Source organism: Semicossyphus pulcher, unplaced genomic scaffold, assembly GCF_022749685.1.
Source record: "Semicossyphus pulcher isolate SPU_LCO1_2020_fin unplaced genomic scaffold, fSemPul1.0.p SCAF_5, whole genome shotgun sequence".
Taxonomy (NCBI): Eukaryota; Metazoa; Chordata; class Actinopteri; order Labriformes; family Labridae; genus Semicossyphus; species Semicossyphus pulcher.
Genome location: NW_027211726.1, coordinates 4,667,323 through 4,682,827, shown reverse-complemented (window position 1 = coordinate 4,682,827; position 15,505 = coordinate 4,667,323). Strand labels below are relative to the sequence as shown.

The 15,505-nt window shown below is 40.6% G+C and overlaps 1 protein-coding gene across 1 annotated transcript in view; it reads right to left on the bottom strand.

Annotated features, from left to right (window-relative positions):
• Positions 1–15,505, bottom strand: part of clcn1a (chloride channel, voltage-sensitive 1a) — a 36,721-nt gene that overhangs the window by 21,062 nt on the left and 154 nt on the right. The window contains exons 2-12 of the mRNA XM_069681228.1: positions 7,495–7,798; positions 7,284–7,415; positions 6,957–7,085; positions 6,413–6,546; positions 6,216–6,293; positions 5,978–6,056; positions 5,738–5,863; positions 5,100–5,184; positions 4,446–4,547; positions 4,181–4,265; positions 1,332–1,487 (exon numbers count right to left, since the gene is read on the bottom strand). Coding sequence (XP_069537329.1) covers positions 1,332–1,487; positions 4,181–4,265; positions 4,446–4,547; positions 5,100–5,184; positions 5,738–5,863; positions 5,978–6,056; positions 6,216–6,293; positions 6,413–6,546; positions 6,957–7,085; positions 7,284–7,415; positions 7,495–7,798 — 1,410 coding nt within the window. The remainder of the gene's footprint in view (positions 1–1,331; positions 1,488–4,180; positions 4,266–4,445; positions 4,548–5,099; positions 5,185–5,737; positions 5,864–5,977; positions 6,057–6,215; positions 6,294–6,412; positions 6,547–6,956; positions 7,086–7,283; positions 7,416–7,494; positions 7,799–15,505) is intronic.

Genomic DNA, 15,505 nt, shown 5'->3' with positions numbered 1-15,505 from the left:
ACTGTAGGTATTTGTTGTTGGGTTTTATAATATGTAGAAAATGATCACTGATGTTTAGATCTACTGACTGGACCATAATAAGTCCACTTGGTTCCAAATATTTTTTTTAATTGGGTCTGGTAGTCCTGCTTTATCCCTGTCAATGTCGTGTCTACTTGTCAATGATTCTACAGGTGAGATAATCCCCACAGCAGGAAAAATGCTGTAGTATTCAGTATTTTCTGAATTATTTTGGCGGCGGTCCTCTCTGCTTAATTACTATCTGGTCTGACTGTCATGAAGTTCCTCAAGTCCTCCACTCTGACATTGTCTGATTGTTAATGAAACCAGCGATAAATCTGTAAGTGCAGAGCAGTGACTGCTCTCTGGAATGGTCTTAAAAATGCACTTGGCCGTAAGATCATCACAGTCTGCATTCAACCTTGTGACTCCCACAAGACAACTGTCAGGTTCTGAATCTTCATCTTTCATCTATGAACCAGTTCTGAATGAGGTTGGGCGTGTCTACTCAGGTACACAATTACTTGTTTGGAAGTCAGTATTGTGAATGTATGAACTGTTCAATGAGTAATTGCATTTTATATAGAATACACACTGTTAGTCTGTCTAAGCTCTGTTAGCTACCTGAGGAAGCCTTAAACTGTATTAGCACTCACCCTGGTCTATTTGGCAGCCTGTAATTGTGATTTAGTCATAAAAGTTTATTTGGGTTTATAGTGTGTTCGTTAACATTCGTCCACCTGTGTACAAGCTGTGAGATATTTCACAGACCAAACAGACAGTTTTGTCAACTTTTGGCTGACACACATTTAACAGCATCTAGAACAGATATGTGTAAATGTTGATGCTAATAACAACAGAGACAGAAAGAAAAGAACTGTCACTGCCCAGTGTGTGTGTGTGTGTGTGTGTGTTTGCAGCTGCTACAAGAAAACATAAGAATGCTAGAGCCGCTGGCAGGCCGCCCACACTGCTGACCTTGGACAGGAAGAAAAGGAGGATGACAAAGACACACACACACACACACACACACACACACACAGATGTCCCCGTCACCAACACACAACATGAGTGACCTGCAACAAATGCCCCTGACAAAGAAGAGGAGGAGGATGACGAAAATGCTGACGTAAGGTGGTGCCAGACACACACACACACACACACACACACACACACACACACACACACACACACTCTGTCTCACACTTGCACACAGACCATAAACACATGCGTAATCCAAAACACACACACACACACACAGAAACAATGACACACGGTTGACCAACACACAAACACCTATCCAATTCAAACGCACACACACAGCCACAGACCTTCATCAGGAAGAAGAGCAGCAGTATGAGGAAGACACTGACATCAGGATGCAGCCAGGCGGCGGAGCGGCCCAGACCAATCGGGAGAGGAGAGCCTGAAATCTTTGTCCACGTGAAGTTGTCAAACAGGGAGTTGATGCACTCTCTAGGCATTAGCTGGAGAGAAGGAAGAGAGGGGAAGATCAGGGTGTGAGCAGGGGAGACCAAGAGGGAACCAGGGTAGACGTAAGGGAGAAATCAAGAAGAGATTGACAGGAAGGGCAAAAGGCGGAGGAGGATGAATAAATAAAGAATGGTAAGAGAAGTAGCGAAGAGGGAGAGAGGAGTTGAAAAGGAAAAAGTTAAAGCGGGTGAAAAGGTGGTGGTAAAGAAAGAATTAGAGGAGATACAGAGGGAGAAGGTAGAGAGGACATGTGAAGGAAACTGGTAACAGAAAAATCAGAGAAGGGAAAGAGAAGACGGATGGGGAAAGGAAGAGCTTAAAGAGGATATAAAAGGGTAGAAAAGAGTGGAATAGGATAAAAAGAAGGAAAGAGGAGAAAGAGAATAAGGAAATAAAGGCTGGATGGACTGAAGGTTAATAATTGATAAGGAAAAGAGACAGGAAGGAAACAGATGAAAAAAGGATAAAGGAAAAACAGAAAAAAGTAGAGGGCAAAACAAGCGGATGGAGGAAGGGAGGAAGCAAGGCAAGTGGGATAAACAGGCAGGAAGTCATCCAGAAATCTGGAAGCAGACGCGTACGTGTGGCCCTGTCCAATGACTCATTCTCTTTAGATGACTCATGAATGACTAATTCACTTCAACAATTTTGCTGCTTATTTGCATAGATGCTTCTGAATTTGCTCACAGGCACACATTGCAGCGCCTCCCGCATCTGCATAACTTCGCTGCAGGGAGAAAACAACACATACATCATCTCGATTTTCTCTAATTTTTTACTTCCTACTTCAGTTAGTTTTGAATGGAGGCTCTGAAATCTTGGATTCAGTTTAGGATGAGCTCTGTGACAGACTGCTGTTGGCCTCAGTGGAGCAGGATGTAATAATAGGCTTTCCTGTGCCTTTTTTGAAGTTGTGGGTTCATGTCTGGTTCACAATCCACCTCGCATTTAATCTCCTCTCGCTGTGCTGCTTCTACTGTCACTCGACACAGTGTTATCAAGTTGGATTGGAAGGATTTCATTCCCCAAAAGCTGTATGAGCACTTTTAAGGGAGAAAAAGGTACCTGTCTATTACAGTTTTTTTTTTTTACCTAAAGTGAAATGATTTAAATTTAGATATGCCTTTACTCCCTAGCTGTGTTAAAACAACGCTGTGAGTGTTGTATATGGAAGGTGTGAGACATTTCTACAAGAGGGTGTGAAAGACATCCACCGAGGGCACAAAGGGAAGACAAACATGTTATAGTGTTGCTGACTGACATATGTACACAGATGGATACGCATGTACTTACAAAAACATGTAACACACACCTCGCTCACACACTAAGTGGTTTATTCTCTGTGAAACACATGATTAGCTCTCAGCTCTGGGTGTTAATACGTGGCTGTCTGAGCTTTCACCTTAAGACTCCCTTTGTACAGACAACACAGACGGCTGCAGGCATGAAGCTTCTATTCTTGTAGAAACCACAACACTTTCTTCACAGTACAGCCAAAGTTGCATAAAAATATTGTAATGGGGTTTAGAATATTCAAGTTCTAGCTAGCATGTGCATTTGTTTTGAGAGAAGGACAACTACGGAAGCCCTTAGCGGACCTGCATCCATACATTTCATTTACTCCGTTTTCCCGTGATAACGAGTTATTTTTGGTCATTTTCTTGAGATCTCAATTTATTTTTCTCGTTATCTCAGGAAAACAAAGCTGGTTTTCCCATTATAAAACAACAGGCTGGTTACTGTGATATTAAAGACCAGGACATGCCATGTTGCCATTGCCCACACTAATGAGGCAAGTTAAGCCTGTTTCTGTGTTCGTTTTGGGCTTTCACAGCTCTAGGGACACTTTGCAAGCCGTGACAGGCATTTAAATAACGATATAGAACAATTAACCTTGTAGCTGATAGTGTTGCTTTTGTGGGTCATATGGAGGAATCAGTATTACACTGAGACTGTTTCAAGTTCAAACTCCTTAGGTTAAAGTAACAGAGCTCACAGCATATATCCTAAATGTGAATCCCAACTATTAAAAACATCAAGGCGTCCCACTTTATGTAACCTGCTGTCCCACTTTGCCAAACACACACACACACACACACACACACAAATGTGGCTTTGGGCAAACTGTGCGGAAATGGATTTGAACAACATGAATTCCTTTTGAGCTTCTTACACACATAAGTGAATTCCTCCCAGCACATTAATGCCACTGGCAGATCAAAGCTGTTTGTCCCTCAAATGTTCACGTCAGTGGCCCCCTGTGGCACTGAGAGGTCACAGTTTGAAAAATTTTAACTTCAATACCCAAAAATCCTGTGATGTAGCATCAGTGAAGGGAACACAGCAGGCTTATATTTATCACATCTACCGGTCTGTGATGGAGCTTTTTAGTAAAGAAATCCGAAGAGACAACTCTCTTGTTGGGATTTTGCTTTCTGGCTGTGATACATCACACATTTTTCTGTGTTGTTTCTAAGCAGGTGTACTTCTACATGAAGATCTGTGTTTTAAAATATGTTAATTGTTGCCACTGCTTGCTTTTGTGTGGTGCTGTTTACTGCTGGTCTTCATGAATCAGCTCTGTGAAGCTGTCAGCATTGCATGCAGGTACAAACAGATTTACATGGCCTGTAGCCTCCTTTGTTTACGTGAGGGACAGGAAGGATAACAAGACATGAACTCTGACCTCGCCTGCCATGAACTGTCCAAAGCCTGGTGGGAAGGTCAAGGTGGCGATGACCAGTGTAACCACAGCAGGAAAGATCAGACGACTGAGAGGGAAAACAGAAAAAGCTGTAATAAAATAGTAAATCGCTTATAACCAAAATCCTAAACAAAGCATATAGACAAGGTACAAAGACATGAATATCATTATTAGATGAACATAATTCTACATACTTCCAATCACAGTAAATAACTAAAATAAATACTCTACTGACGCAAAGACTCACTATTTGGTCAGGAAGCGGGTCATGGCATTGGGTCGTCTCATGAACAGCACCACCTGTCTGTTGAGATAGACGAAAAAAGCACCCAGGAACCCGCAAGAGATCCTGCACACACAAAAAACCCCACGATGCATAAGTCAAGTTAAATCGTCTTCTCATTTGTATACCACTGGAACACAAGGTGTTGACACAAAGAGAGGGTAAGTGACAAATAAAGGTTAACAGCACAAAAACAATCAAATGCGACAAAAAACTTAACATGCGACATTCAATGTTGTTTTGTATATTTAGGAAACGGCCTCCAAAAATATCTACATTGTTCGTAAAAGCCCTACATACATACATAGTTGTACGTATACACAGAATATGTATGGCGGGTAACACTGAATAAATTTCAGACATTAAGACATAGCTATTGTTAAACTGCATAGTCACATAAGGGAGGTTACCTGAGTTCTAGGTCTCTCTCTTTCCTCCCCTGAGGTAAATGGTGAACTAATAAATGTTGCTTTCCATGTTCCAAATGTTACATTTGCATAAAGTTTGACTTATTACCATTTTCCATCTTGTCCATTAGGAAGTTTGGACACACCGTGCACGCACACAGAAATGCTAGCATACAGTGCATGTCTTTTTCTCAGTTTGTGAGTCGCTCACCCAATGATGGCGAAAGCTGGCAGCTCCTGCAGGTCAAAAGGGAAATCCATGCGAAAGTTCGTCCTGAACAGAGCCGTGATGGTCACTGGAAGACAGCAGAAAGGCAAAGAGGTGAGACTCATTAATATCAATTTATAATTACCTTAATATGAGGCAAGTCATGATTATCCTTTCAGAATTCTTAAAACACGATTAAGACTTATAACAAACAGGTATCAGGTGCAGAAGGGATTATCTACAGGCCCAGGTGAAAGGGTTGTACACCACTTCTATATTTGGCTCTACTGTCCTTCCTCTTAATGTCACAGGAGAATGTTGGAGTTGAGTAAAATGAGCAAAGAAATGTTTGTCTAAAACTTAATAGCAATAGCAAACATTATTAACCCAAGTCAGGCACTAAAATAATCTGCTGCTGCATGGTGGAGGAGGACACCATCTAGTGGAGAATGCATGATGTGCCTACAATAAGCCAGTGTCACTAAAAACATGTCACAGTTTGCTTGTTGATGGCCGTTAAAGTACTGACAGCTTCTAATACAGGTCTGATAAAGAGAAAGCTCCATAATATTGTCCAGTACCTTACATTCAAATAAAACATTTGCAAAGACTGTAATAATTACTTTTTTTCTAATCCGTACCTGCATCTTTGTTGAACACTGATAAAACTCTGAATATGAAGGCGCTAAATGTAGCAGCAAAGTATCCTCTCCAGTAGTTTCTCACAGCAAAGTATGTGGATGTTACCTCTATACTGAAGAGCACACCTGGTGAAGAAAGACAGACACAGATTGACAATTCAAAAAAGCAAGAATTGTAAATAATGCACCAACAACTCAAATTTCTGTCCACTAGCTTTTTTTTGGTTAAAGGCTGTGTACCTCCAAGTGGAGTACCAAAGCAGCAGCCCACCCCAACAGCACAGCCCACTGTCAGGATGTCTGTATAACAGTATGGATTCTACTGATCCAGAGAGAAGGAGGAGGAAACAGGATCGAGACAAAGGGGGAAAAAAACATAAAGATGAGGAATCTCTCATGCAGGGTACATTTTTTTAAATTATTAGGCTTAATAAAATGGGTTGAACGCAAATAAAAGTGTTTCCTGATATCAGCTTACCTGATAAGCTCCTGAAAAGAAGGACATGAACCTGCTGAGAACTGCTGCACAGATACTGGCAATGTGTACAAACGGGCCCTGAGTGGAGGAGGAGAGCAGAAATGATGAGGGAAATGGTGAGAGATGCTGTTTCAATGGTCACATTAACTGAAAGGCCTATAGTGGGAGACTGTCCAGTTTTATCTGGGTTCACCCACCTCTTTGCCTACTGGCATGCCGCTACCCAAGGCAGCTGTCAGGCCGATGACTTTAGCAATAAAGGCCTTGAGAGTTAAATATTCCTTCAGCACCACACCTCTCAGGATAGTTTTCAACTCTGGGATACCAGAACCTAAGAGAGACGGTTGAACAGAGGTTGTTTAGAAGGGAAGAAGGAGCAGGGAGGAAGCACTTTCATAACCGTAATGTCTGAGCTACATCTTCGTGGTTTTTGGAAGGTGTTGCTTCCATATCATTTGTTCTTGCTTTGGGGAAAAGCAGCTTAAGTAATCACCTCATGTAAAAAAAAAAAAAAAGGTTGGACAAAATGTGAAAAACACTCTTTCCTCTTCTTGTGAAGCTGAGGTACTTTATCATGCACCCTGAAGAGCTCTGACTCTGCAGGGTTTCGCTCCAATCTAATGTTACACAATATGATTTCACTGATTAACTAAAATGAAGAATCTACCAAGACTTAAGACAGACAGGTACAGAAAAACATGAGAAGACAGGCAGGGACATGAGGAGGACGGGGGTACACACCAATAGCTTGAGGAGCCACCAGGTGACAAAAGAGGGAGGAGAACAGGATGAAGATCAGGGGATATGAGACCCAGGCCAAGTACTGCAGGGGGATGTTCCCCCTCAGCTCCCCATAAATCCATTTATAGGCTGAGGGAAGGTGGGGGGGGGGGGGGGGGGGGGGGGGGGGAATAGAGGTGGAAGAAACAAAATGATAAAAGCAAGGGAATGATGAAATAAAAAATAAGAGAAAAGGATGAATAACAGGTGTTGGAGAAAGGAATAAGAAGGTGCCTTTACCTTTACTTTAACGGCTTCTGACATGCATTGTGGGTTCTGTAGTCCTACCTTGCAGGCTCTTTGCGCTGGCATAATCCATTGTCCAGCTGACCAGTGCCATTGTGATGCCCAGTAGAATCAGGAAGATCCAGTCCTCTCCCAACCTGGTCACGAGGAACCGCTGCACCCGTGCAATGCAGTCTGACAGAAGCAAACAAAAAGGAGTAATGCAGCATCTTCATCTTCTTACTTTTTTTAATCTTTCCTCAGGATGGCTCACCTCGACACTTGGAGTAGGAGCGTTTCTTCTTCATAGAGGAGGTCTGGTCAGGTTCATCTGGTTGCTCTTCAACGGGCTCAGTCTCCATGTTGGACTGACGCCTGTTCCTTTGTCTGCTGTGATAGCCGTGTTGATGTCCGTGTCGACTGTGGTATCCGTTTTGACCATGGCTACGGCGGCCATGCCGTGTCCTCCCGTGGCTGCGGGGATGGTTGCCATGTTTCTTGATCTGTCTCTCTGTCAGCAGGCGTGTGGCCTCCCGTCTGCCAGAGCCTCCTTGGTGCTCTTGGTATTCCCCATAGAGCTGTTAGTAAACCGCTCAATTAGTAATGAGGATTAAAATAATACAAACATCCAGCATCTGTTTTCTACGACAGTGTTTCCCACACATATGAGGAGGTTGTCATCTTATCTTACGTCTAGGGATTGCTGAGATATGTTGCCTTCAGCAGAAAGGGACAGATTTGAGATTATAATGACCTTGACCTTTGACCTCCAAAATGTAATCAGTTCATCCTTGACTACAAGGGGAAATTTGTGAGGAATTAGAAGTTGTTTACACCAGGTACTTCTGATATATTGTATTATAAGGAATGGTACGGTAATAATGGCTAGAAAGAGTTGTTTTAAATATTTTAAACATAGCGCTGTGCTCGTAAAGATAGCCAACAGAGCAGACACATATAGGGACAGAGAGACAGAAAGAGGTGGGGCGAGCCGCTGTGTGTTAGTGTGTGTTTGTGTAGGGAAAAGAAAAGCAAGGCAAGCTAATTGAATTACTATGTGAATTTTAATTTAAATAAGGTAGAGAATTAATTCTATTCCTATTCCAAAGGTACACTAATCATTTGTGGTAAAAAAAAATGTTAGACATCAACATGTTCAGGTGGTTCCTGAGCAAATGAGAATGTGGAGTGTGATAGTACTCTCCGTTTGGCACCCTGGCAGAAAGGAGTCCATTTTTAAAAATAGACCAAACCACGTGTTGACCCAAACAGCTCTAATGGAAGCGGAAACATGGGCTCTGCCTTTAGATTTATCACCTCTGTCTGGACTGACTCCATGGAAATTGCCTGGGACATCCGGGGAAGAGATTCATTCTCATCTCTTTCCCTTTCACTCTCTCACTAACACAAATAGTGTGATCCTTTTCAAACACATATCTCAAACCAATATCTTGCAACACAAGCCTCTCCTCTAACCCCTTTCTTTAGTACACTATCATTACTACACCGTCTCTTCTCTCTTTCAAACTGATAACAGGCATGAAAGCAGTGCCCTTTAACTTTCTAGGTGCTCAGGTAGATGTATCTGTGATGAGTAATCTGCTTTTTGTTCATTCGTACTGCTGTATATTTACAGCCCCTGGGGCCTGCTCAGTGCTTGTACAAACTGCTGTGCACGATTTGTTGGTGAAGTTTGAAAAAAACAAACAAACAAGGAAATATATATCCATAAATGCCAATAAGAATATATAGATCTGATTGTACTTTTGCAAGAACAGTTACATTTTGAAGTTGAAGCAGAACCTTAAGTTATTTTTCCTACTCAGAATCACATTTAATCAGAAAGCATTTATTCATCTACACTCCTGAAGCATCGACTACTATCACAGCACTGCAGGGACGGGCAATAAAGAGATCTTGATCTTGGGATAATGCTGAAATAAAAGTCAATGATGGTGATAAACTTTTTACATTTTAACTTAATATGATTAAGTAAACAACCTATCAAGCAGCAGAAAAAGTACAAATTACTACCTGCTATAAACAAGGACAGGGAACTGTCTTCTGTCAAGAGAAAAAAATGAATGGAACAGAGACGTAAGTTACATTGAAAGTGAATCTGTAATCGTCCAAAGATGAGGACATTGAAAAATGGTAACATGATTTCAATTAAGTGGGCGATAGTGGCAGCTCAACCAGCAGCCCCCTCACAGGCTATCCTATGTTTGACAGAGAGCATCGGAGAGACTGATTTTTAATGTGAACCTGCTTTATTTATTGTTTTAATTGATTTTTAATACCGGTTCCATTTATTTTTAAAGAGGAGGAGACCTCTGCAGATGATTTGGCCCTCAGTAAAAACCTTGTGCATGCTGAATATTGAAGAACCATTATCGTGAAAACAAGACCACCTAGAACACGCTAAGCTAAAGTGGCAGGAGCTCAGCTCTGTCCCCCCCCCGACAAGCTGTTGCCAAATCATATTATCAAATGATATATCATCCGATTTTTCAATGTAAGCAGCTCTATTCTGAGTTTTTAACGGTTTTGTTTCAGGAAAAAAAAAAGTCTCAAAAAATGTGTGATAGATAAATTGAGCGCATGTTGATAAACTATATTCCTGAGTTGAACTCATGAATAACCTGTTTTTCAAATCTCTGTCAGTACTAAGATACACCTCAAACTAGCCTGTAATAACAATTGATTTTGATAAATATGGTAAGAAAATTATCTCGATCATAATTTTTGAAATATCTTCAAGCCCTAGAGCCGTGTACAACAAATAGGGCCACCATATATGGTTCATATATATTCTTTGCATGTCAGCAGCAGACAATAGTACTCCAGGAATACAACTGACAGCGTGGTGTGTTGTGTCTGGCGATGACACTTGGACGTCCGTGCTGTAACCTTTCAACAGCTTCTAATTTAGTACGTTCATGGACAGATAGATTTGATGGATGGATGGGTTTACACACATATTGTACATACACACATTGATATGTGCTCATAATGTGATGCTGTGCGAGAAGAGATAACAGTCAACGCACAGTGAAACTTGAGCTCCATTATACACAATGTGCTGTAACTGAATGCCAACACACCAGGCAGCCTCAGACAATAGCAGCGTTGGATGTCTTAATTAGGCAGGCGGTGCCGATGTGTTTTTATGTTAAATTTAACCCACAAAATATTATTCTGTCAATCAAAACAACCGTTTTCTTTTGTGAGATTCAAAGGAAGAACTATTTTTTTTCAATAAAAGTCAAAAGAACCTTAAAAAAGGCGCTCCATGAATTCTTAAAAGGCGGGATCAGTCATGACATCTCAAAGTTCATGTCTGAAGGGCATTACACACAAAGAGCACACACAAATGCACTGGAAAGGGGACAGCGATCAAATTACCATAATGTAAAACCAGACAGATACATGATACACTGTCATCCACATCACACCTAGAATAACCACACCACACTGATTCTTCTTCACAGTCAACGAAATGTTTCATTCACACTGAAATATCTGTCCGTGCAGCCCCTGTATAACAAACATACAAACAAGAAGTATACTGGTCCTTCATACTACTGCTTCTGCTGTCATTAGATGCTTTAAAAGGAAGCTTTCACTTGACATTAAAACTACACGTGGGGAAAGAAATCTACTAACCATAAAGCTGTGATGAAGTGATCTGTTATTTATACATGACCAGTGACGTTGACAGGTTTCTGTGCATAATGGCAATCCCTTAACTTATTCAAGATAAAATGCAGGATGAATCATAATTTTCTGCCACTCACCATTTACAAATGATCAATACAAACACTAACAAGTCAAGTGTGATTGATGAGACACAAAACTGGGACTGATGACTGTCATTTGGGCTTACATTATATAAATCATATAGTGAGCTTTACTGTCCATGTTGGCAATAAGCCTATTTTTTTACCTAGGTAAGATAGCATGGTTTCTGTCTTTTGGTTTGCTCTGTCAGCTGACAATGATGTGGTTGCTGCAGCTGGCTGACAGATTACACTGCATGGAGCAAGTTTTTCAGGCCCTAACTTGGTGTTTCTGTGGCATAGGTTAATCCAAGTGTTTTTCTCTCTGTGAAAACAATAACCGCGGCATTTGCTAAACAAACAGCACACTTTGTCTGAACACGTCTAAACTAACAAAAAAAGAGGCCATAGTGCTCTGCGATTTCTAACTGAATTTGAGCAGAAAGCACTTTTACTATCTCCAACTGGAAGTCTTATGTTTTTAGATCACACGACACGAAGAAAGACGTGAGTTGCGGGTAAAATTTTACACTCTTTTAGGCTGAAATAAGAGTTCAGTGTGACACTGAACGCACTAAATCACAATTTTAAGACAGTGGAGGGCTCAATGGCCGATGACTGTCAGCCATAGGCAACAAGCAATGGCATTGTCAATAACCCAAACCCAAAAATCCTTAGTGCGTATAGTCAGAACTATTGTATTCAGATTATAGAGACTGTTTTTTAAAATTAGTTTACTTGCCAACCTAATTTACAGATATTTAGTTTATTTTTTATTTTACTTTTTAAAGTATATATGTTCAGCACAACAAAGTAGAATAATAATTTTGCCAAAACTAGACACCCAAGTTACATGTTAAGAAACGCAATCAGCTTTTAACTACGAATCAGCCCAGGACAAGAGGTCCTGAAACATGGCCACCACAAAGTTTGTTATGTTGTCAGAAACCCATCCTTCCTCCATTACCTCATTCTACCTCTCCTTCCTGCTTTCCCTCTTGACCGGTGAAACTCTACTCTGCACTAATCACTTGTACTCCTTTACCTTCTTCCTTCGGTGCCCCCTACTCCCCTTTCTTTCTTTCCCCTGCTCTCTCTCCTGGTGAAACACAACTCTGGGCTAAATTTAGTACCGGTGTGATCCAATATTCCTCATTACACTTCCCACACCTCTCTCCCTCTCTCTCACCAACAGTGTACCTTTCCATGCTCATCATATTCCTCAGTTTTCCTATGTCTCACTCTCTCGGTGCTTCCAGTTAACTTCAAGTCACTTAATGACTTACAGAGACAATGTATAAAATCCAAAAAACATTCCTAACAGATGAGTGTATCTGGCAATTTATAAAGGCAGACACACATTATACCCAGTGGATGGTCAGGCAGAGAGCAATACTCCAGGGAAGGAATCAATGTCTTGCTCATGGCATGTCTGACATTTTCAATATCAATGCAAACAGTTTTTGCACCAACATAAAAACATTTTTCAAAAACACATAAAAATGTACTGAACGTCAAATTATAAAAATAGCATGCATACAATTTTGGCCTATGTAAAATAACCTTAAATATTGAAATTTTTACTTTAATCTCTCTAACCATAGAATAATGCATCTGAACAGAAACCCAATAGCCAGCTTCCAATAGTTGACAGTTTTGGTAATATTCCAAAGAGGCATAAATATATTCCTCCAAATCAAGTGCACTCTTCACAGAGACAAACAAAGACAAGCAATTACATAACCGCCAGTAAACACACACATAAATCAAAAGGTAGGCATGCCTCATAGCAAGTCAAGAAATTATCATTTTCACAAGCACATTTAACGATATTACAAAGGTACAACCATACACAAGCTTATGAAAAACACTCCTCTTTTACTCCATTCAACAGACAAAAAAGTGCAGCAAAAAAATGCATCAGATCTGAAAACATGAAACAAAAATAGCTCCAATATTTACATCCTGTTTTCTACATTGTTGTTGCCAGTCTTTACATCATGTGAGCTTGTTGAGTCTTCAACAAAAATCTATATCTGGGGTAGGCAACCAGTAAGAGTTAGCTAGATTTTTAAAGTATTCAACTGAAATAACTCCCAGCCCCTTCCTTCAGGCATGCCTCTTCAGCCACTCCCCCAAAACACTTGAACGTGTACTGCCTAACTACAGCTGGAGTCCACAAGAAAGCCATGGGAAGAGGTGCACAGTGTATCATCTTAATTGCTAAACATATCCAAATACCTCTCTCTGGCATTGTTGTGTTCCTTCAGCCATGCCTGTCTAGCCTTGAGGAAGGAATGTGAATAGGTGCACGCAGGTTGGAGGTAGGCAGGTAGGGCTTATAACAAGCATGTGACAGCCACAGTTAACGGTTATTTTTTATAGAATTTAAAGTAATTTAACCAAAAATTACTTGTTAAATTAACAGGCTATCCTAGCTTCAATGTCACCCGAGTGAAGAGTTAAACTTAACTCTACTCAGTTATATGGTGTTGATCTTTTTTCCAAACTGGATCACATCACATTGTGAGAATGAACTCAGTTGAACGTCATTCGTCAGCTCTTTGATGTTGAAATACCTCCATGAGAGCTACATATGAACAACTGAATGTGAGTGCATGCCTTTATAAGCTGTCATTTGAAGTCAGACCTAATGCATATGAAGGTCTTCTAAAATAGAGGAGGGTTTAACTTCATACATTCTTTGCATGACTCGTAGGCAACATGTCCAGACTTTGTAGGTTGTAAGAACTGGAGTGATTATTATCATTATTATCATTGGTTTATCCTTTTTTATGATTTAAATATAGCCCTGTCTGTGGGCCAAGATAAAGGATCTAAAAGGGACCATTGAAGATTAGAGACAATGCACTTCCAAAAGAAAAACAAAACACTGCTGTTGATAGCTCTGCTCCCACGAGTGACAGCGTAAACATAAGGGTTACCACAGCCCACATAGCCTTCATACACTCAGAGAAACACACACACACACACACACACACACACACACACACACACACACACACACACACACACACACACAAACACACAGGTTAGATGACTTTGCACTTCCTGGACTACCCACAGGCATAAGGTTTCAACAACCATTGACCTCCATAGTTCACCATGATCACAAGCCCTCACATATGAGTCAATTAACACAGCAGAAACTCTGCAACTGTATGGATTATTCTTTTAGTTAATACAATATAATTATATAGAACAATAATATAATATAATATAACATAGGCTAATATAATTTATGAATGATTCATCATTCAAACAGGCTTTCAGGTCTATTTTAGGATATAACACTGAGATTTTATTGAAATTGTGTAAACAAATAAATACTGTTACGTATCATTCAGTGTATGAACATAGAAAAAGATACCAAATTAGAATCTACAATGGATTAAGCACAACAAAAAAACAGAACCAGATCTGATGTAAAAAAACAAAAAAAAAACTAAAGAAAAAATTCTAATTCAAATATCAAAAATTCAAGCACAACTGTTTCTTTTCCATTTTGCTGAACTGAGCTTGGCACCCTTTAATGTAAACCGTAAACTCACAACAAGTGACGATTTAAGGGCTATTGTATCAAATTGCATAACACACTAAAGGTGTTTCTGTCTGTCTGGTCCCTTAATGTAAAAACCAAAATCATTCTGAGAACTTTAAGGGTTCTATAAAAGAACACCCCAAAGCCATAACGGAGATCCTCCAGATGTTCTGAAACACCCTTCACACTGCCTCATCCCAAAACATACATGTAACCACACGAATGGAGAGGATTAGCACCACTGCAAATGCATGATCAGGTTTCCCTTCTTCTAAATACACCACACACACACACACACACACACACACACACACACACACACACACACTGTGGATAAACACAGATGTACATGCAAGGACACATACTGCACATATAATTTCACAGATACAAACATGCAAACATTGAAGTCCTTCCTACTTGTGTGAAGACCAATCAGGACTTAAGAAACAAGGCGCAGAGAGAGGAGCAAACAGGTGGCCTGCAGTGGAAGACGGGAACAGCAAGACAGCAACAAAGTGTGTATGTGTGTGTGTGAGTGTGCATGTGTATACGTGCATGCCAAGATCAGGGGTGAAGGAGGTGCACAGTGTCTAAGCACCTGTTGCTTGACCATGTGTGTGACCCTGTTGTTCTACATCAGCTAATTGGTCTTCAACATGTCTACACCTCTCTCTATCTCTCTCTCTCTCTCTCTCTCTCTCTCACACACACACACACACACACACACACACACACACACACACACACACACACTATGTGGCTTATTCACAAGCACACTTATTATAAGTTAGACAAGCTTCATCCATGCACATGCAGTTTACACTGCCAGTACAGGTGGGTCATGCAAGAGTGACATGAGTAAGTCAGGGAAAGAGAGTGCAGACACAAAACAGACGTGACACAAACAGGCTGACGTATGAGAGACAAATGGACTTAGAAAGACA